We start from the raw sequence: 6,202 nt of genomic DNA on the forward strand, positions 1-6,202 counted from the left end.
ACGCTGAATGCGCACTTTCATCTGGTTTGGTCTGCCGCGGGCAACCTTGAGAAAGAATTGTTGTTTGTTATGGGAATAAGATATGTATTGTCTACAAGCACCCTCACACAGGGGAATTGTGTGGCTCCTGCAGGTGAAACAAACTGAGTTAAAACTTTAATAGTGAGTAAATAGCATAAATCAATATAAGAAATAAGAGAAATCTAAATTTTCCGATCACAAAACCCAGATTAAATGACAGGATGGGCAAAGATCAGAGGAAGAAAAGGTCCTTAGAAACTTTGGAGGAGCTGCAGAGACAAAAAAATTAGTTTGGAGTATTAGTCCCCACGGAAGCTGGTTCATGTGCAGTTCCAAAATGTAACCTTTATGAAAGTTGATGAAAAGAACGTCTTTAGGAGGCCTAGTTTGCATTTTACCCCAAGTTGTTGTGTAGATTAGAGAGTAAACCTGTGAAAAAAACAGAGGCTCCTGTTATGTATGATGAGAGGAAAGGGCAAAACCTCCCTTGTTTTGATGCAGGATGTTGATGAGACAAACCACAGAGGGTTTGCAGCTGGAAGTGCAGAAAAAAGGTCTGAGTACAAATTTCTAGATGACATTCCAGTCAAATATATTCAGGTTTTTTGAACAAAATGAAAAGGTTAAGAAGTATGAATATTTAAAACCACAATTTCAGACTGACTCCAACATTTTCATCTCAGAACGAACTGGTTTGTCGTGTAAGAGGAGGTCAGATTAGTAGATTGTATAAACTTAAAGCTTCTTCTGATAACCCTTGTTGTCCCTGTTTGTAAGTGCTGTGTTTAATTTGGTTTTTGGTTTTTTTTATCTTAATCATAAACACAACTTTAAAGCTTCATCAAAGAACCTGACAAAAAAAAAATGTAAAGCACATGCAGAAAAAAAAAGAAAGAAAGAAAATAATAACCTCACAGTGAAGGAAGGGGGCTTCTTTCATGGCACCATCAATCTGGAGGAACAAAAACGCAACCGCAGCTTCAAATGCTCGTCATATATTCTCTGACCTCAGAATAAAAATCCATTGGAATATTATGATGACGATGATTGGAAAGAGATTTGCTTGAGCCATTCAGGGAAGAGGAATTCAATGCAGCGTCAATAAATTGAGCAGAAATGCATTATTCCCTCTGATGTGCGCGCATATTGGGCTCCTTTCTCCTCTTTGTCCAGTGGATTCCATTAGAGCATAGCGCTCCTGACTTTTCTACAGACTGCTTTGCATTCATAAGCATTAGGTGCACAGGTGCAGCAGGCCTTTGTTGGGATGATAATTCCCATCCAGCCTCCTTCGTTCACAGCACCGCCGGTTTGAGTGTGAAGGCGGTAATGGATGTGGCTGCAGCTTCAGGAGAGGTTATGATGACCTGAGCTGTGCTTTAATGTGTCTTTGGCCTTTCCAGGTGACATCACAACTGGGAACAAAGGAGACGGACACTTTCCACACATCGGCCCCACGGGTGAGTGCTCCCGTAATGGCTGAGGGGAAGAGGAGGGTAGTACATCACTTAGACTTTTTCCACTCCTAATTACAATTATTCTCCTCTACATCTTTTTTTTTTAATTATTCAGCTTTTCTTTTCCTATCAAAATGAGTTTCTTCACAGAAAAGCACAGAAATATATGCACACAGGTGGCCAAGGGCATATGTGATTTTAGGAATGGTCTTTGTGTGTCCGTGTGAACAGAGGACTCAGGGACAGGACTGGCCCGCGGCTTGTACATCCCCTGTCCAGATCACTACAAGAACTACTGTGTCCACGGGGACTGTCAGTTCCCCAACATGCTCTCCCAGCCGTCCTGCAGGTAAACACCAACACACACAGCAGCACCAACAGGAAGTTATGATTCAGTGTTGATGTTTTTCCTAAAATTAGTCATAACTAGCCTGTTTGTTTTCACTAAGCAATAGCGGCATAATAAATTCCTGATCCTGTCTCCAGGCATTTTAGTAGGTTTTAGTTTTTACTTTTTTTTTATACTTTCTGGAAATATTACATTTTTAAAAGGCAGGAGTTCTCTATCTTTTTTTCGTAAAGTGTAGGTGTGATTTCTACACGTAGAACTACATGTAATAAACAGATCGCCTGAATTAAGATTAAAGGAAAAGAACTGTTACTTTGCCGATGTAACTCCTCCCAGCCTGTAAGTGGCGCACTCGCGCTCACTGGTCTTTTTTTCAGCTGTTTACCTGCCGTTCAGCAGGTCCGCTAATGTTGATGCTAGGCTTTGGTTAGCTTTGACAAACATTTATCACTACAAAAACGATGTAGAAATAAGTCAACATTTCTTAAATTTAAGTTTATTTAGCCTTAATTTCAGTAGGTAAATAAGATGGTTTGCAAATGGAATGAGTGATTTTACTCTTATTAGATAATATGCACATAAAACAGGAAAATGCATTTATTTTTACTTATTTTAAATGTAAATAATCTTGTTCCATTGGCATTCCAGTGTGTCACTTACCTCCTCAATTCAGGACAAAATGCATTTATTTTAAGAAAAAATTACGTATTTATATTAAAGTTTTTCAGTCAAAATTGCCCGAAAGGAAAATGGTAAACCTCTCTGCGACTTCTGAGTCATTTTGCTTCCTTATGTCGGCACCAACGCTGGAAAGCGTCTCTTGAATTTGAGGAAATGTAGCGGAGAAGAAGCCATTTTTCTGCCCTATCACTGAGCCACTAGGATCTAACAACCTCTGAGCTCCGTCTCACACAACTTCAACCTTCTGTTCTTATTGGTTCAGAAAACATTCCTGCTAACCTTGGCACTCATAACCAAAAGTAAATATTTAGATATTTTAAAATTTGTTTAAAAAAATTTTACTATTATTTTGGGGTTCTTTCCTATAAAATTTATATTTATTCCTCACCACTCAGGCTCTTTTAGAATAGAATAGAATTCAACTTTATTGTCATTACACTGTCACAAGTATAGAGCAACGAAATGATTTCTCTGCATTTAACCCATCCCCTTGGGGAGCAGTGGGCTGCCATTGTGCGGCGCCACTCAGGCTGTTTTGTGGATGTATTTTAATGAACAAGTTTTATTTGTGGCTTTTAAGCCTGTAATTGTTTTTTGTGACCATAAGATGCTCTTATATCCAACATTAAATGGATCAGTTTGAGCTTTAAAGCTTTTTTTTCTGCTCCCGATCCAACTGACTTTCATGAAGTATCTTGGTGTGACAGCGTCCTTAAAAGGAAAATAACCTAAAGAGTTTTATTCTTTAAATTAAAGAAACAGGAGTTAAGTTACAATGAGCCACTGTAGAGAGTCCAAGGAGCCAGTAAAGGTTTGGTAGGTGCAGATTGCAGATCCTGTAAAGGGCGGATTATACTGCAACCGCACACATCAAATGTTGCTTGCATCTGGTCGCGAACTAGTTTTGCTGGTATGCTTCTGCAACGTAGATCTTGAATTTCTAGGGATGCACAGCAGTTTCCCACCAAAGTGCAAGGGGAGGCCTATCCGAGAACTCACGAGAGTGTTTATTTTCCAAAACAACATGTCTGAGGCATCGTACAAGTGGTTGTACTACTCCTCAATCAACCTTTCGTCGTGGTTATCAATTGTTGTCATTACTCCTCAGTTTTTAAAGATGGCGCCCCTGCACCACATCGAGAAGGACGACCACACAGACAGCCAGAAAGGCATATCAAGGACCAATCACCGCTGCTTTTTGTCTGTACACTTCCGCTTGAGGTCTGCGCAGGTTTGCAAGGCTCAGGATTTTTTTGAAGTGCGCGACCACGACCACGAGGTTCTGCAACTGGCATCGCAGACAGATTTGACGGTTGCAGAGGCTATGCGTCAGAAGTATAAATTGGCCTTAATCCTTGTATTTGTGAACTGAAGAGCTAACAGAAATCTCTCAATTCAGTTTTTATCTGCAGGTCCCAAATAAACCGATGCACCATTATTCCCAGCGCCGAAGATCCTTGTTTTCTATATTCCTCCATTCTGATATGTAATAGTAAAGTAAATTTAGCCCAATACTGGCAGGTCTGATGGTTAATTTGTTGTGAAATTATTGATTTTTCTCAGCTTTATGTGTGGGATGTGATACTGATGGTTTTACTGACTGTACAGGTGTCCTTATGTAACAAACAATTTATATCTGTATCTGTGTGTAAACAGTATTCAATCATCACAGGGTAGTTGCTCTCCTCACACTCATCTGCAAACTAAGATAAAAGTGTAACACAGCTAATAATGTGTGAAATGTTCCAATCGCTAGGAAACATTGGACCTAATTTACTTTGCTAATAAGAAATCAGGCTTGTTTATCTGAACTGAATATAAGACAGCGGTGTGCTGAGAGGAGCAAACGTAGGAGATTCCCTCCCGCTGAGGCGATAAGGCGAAGATGAACCGCTGACCAGTCAGACGTGCTGCTCTGCTCCAAATTAATCCCATGTTGGAGTTCTCACAGCTTAATAAGGCTGTGGTGTTCCCCGGCCCCCACGCATCGTGATCTGGGATTCTGTTTGCCCATCTGCAAGGCGGGCTGAGGGGGCGTCAGCAATCACGGCTCTCATTTTGGTTTGCATATGTGCAGCACGAAGTGGAAAAAGAGCTCTGTGACGTGGAGCACAAACACCAGAGACACAGATGAGCCACAAAATAAATTAAGTTCTACAGCTAATGCAGTGAAGGGTTCTGTTGGGAAAGATTAAGGTCTGCCGGAACTTTTTATAAGGTGCGTCGTGATGTAAAACAGCATGCATTAGACTAACTGTTAAGCGCAACGCTCAAACTGAATGCATGGTCAAGAGGCCTGAAAGTGGACATCAGAACATGAGAATCCCCATTCCTCATCGAAGAATGGGATTAAAATTATTTTATGCGATGCTGTTGTTGGCACCAGAGGACCCGGTCTGAGCAATTTACAAAAAGTGATTTTCACCCTGAAGTATAGAGAATGAATAAAAAAGGGAAATAATCCAGTGAGCTCTTTTGTTATATAGTATATTAATGTCAAAAGTCAGAAAAGAAAGGTCAGACTTTTTTCTAGATGATAAAATAACTGCTGTCAGCTAAGAAACTGGCTCATTGCAGATTAGAAAAACTAGCTTAGGCAGAAGAATTTTGATTAAGCTGAAAGGTTCAGATCGTTTCTACAGAATTTGATGTCATTTGGTGGTTGTGGTTTAAAAGAAATAGGGATGTATTTTCCTGAGACACTTCGATTTCTAGTAACGATTAATTATGATTTGAAGTCGCACACTACCTTAATATTATCAATCTTGCATGGCTACATCCAGTAAGATGGATAAATAATAAAACTAAAAGATTTATTCTGATTATAAATGTATGATGAGCCAGTTTATTCACATCGATAACCACATTGTGTGGATATTTCTCTTCAATATCCTATGAATATAAAAGATTGTAGTTGTACTTTAAAAAACAGCTAAGAACTAATATGATATGAATAATTTTGTAAAGTACTGAGCACTAATAACATTTACTATGTCAACAAAAACAGATGAAACACCTTGACTTTACATCCTGGGGTCCATTTCACGAAGCAGGTTTGAGAAACTCTGCAAGACAGGTGTCTTTATGCAGCTAACGACCTCAAACAGGTGCATCTAATTTATGCTGCGTTCACACCGGACGCAGCTGGCGCAGCAGAAGCAGCAAGTTTACATGCAAAGTCAATGGTTGAAGTCAAGGGCGCAGCAAAAGGTCCCGCAGCGCGTTTTGAGCAGCAGGCGCAGCGCATCTGGCAAGTTTAAGCATCTGACGCGACGCAAACGCGCTGCTGCTCGAGATGGAAAAATTTAACTTTTGCTGCTCGACGCGCCGCGTCAACCAATCAGAGAAGCTGATCTGGGAGCTGGCAGGGAGACAGACACATCGCCGATGATACAGAGGGCTGTGATCACTCCTCTGAAACAGTTTATTGACGCATAAATTAACTTAAAATGCAGAAATCTGCTGGCAGAATATGTTCGCTTTTATTATCCTGGTGCCTGCAGTTTAGATTATTTAGATGAAAAACTCCTACCAGCCGCTGAGGTGAACCGCGAGGCGGCGACCGGGCCAGAGGCCGCTGTTGAAGTGGATTCCTCATCCAGTGCACTGCTGTATGTGGGGGTCTGAGCGGCTCCGGCAGAAATAATATTGGAAGGCAGGATGGTAATCTGGATGAACTGGCTGCATTGATTAA

General features: G+C 40.6%; 1 protein-coding gene across 1 annotated transcript in view; it reads left to right on the top strand.

Moving 5' to 3' along the window:
• The window catches only part of tmeff2 (transmembrane protein with EGF-like and two follistatin-like domains 2), a 166,197-nt gene that overhangs the window by 134,497 nt on the left and 25,498 nt on the right, over positions 1–6,202 (top strand). The window contains exons 6-7 of the mRNA XM_015387320.1: positions 1,425–1,481; positions 1,710–1,827. Coding sequence (XP_015242806.1) covers positions 1,425–1,481; positions 1,710–1,827 — 175 coding nt within the window. The remainder of the gene's footprint in view (positions 1–1,424; positions 1,482–1,709; positions 1,828–6,202) is intronic.

This window comes from Cyprinodon variegatus, unplaced genomic scaffold (genome assembly GCF_000732505.1).
Source record: "Cyprinodon variegatus isolate N-32 unplaced genomic scaffold, C_variegatus-1.0 Scaffold391, whole genome shotgun sequence".
NCBI classification, from domain to species: domain Eukaryota; kingdom Metazoa; phylum Chordata; class Actinopteri; order Cyprinodontiformes; family Cyprinodontidae; genus Cyprinodon; species Cyprinodon variegatus.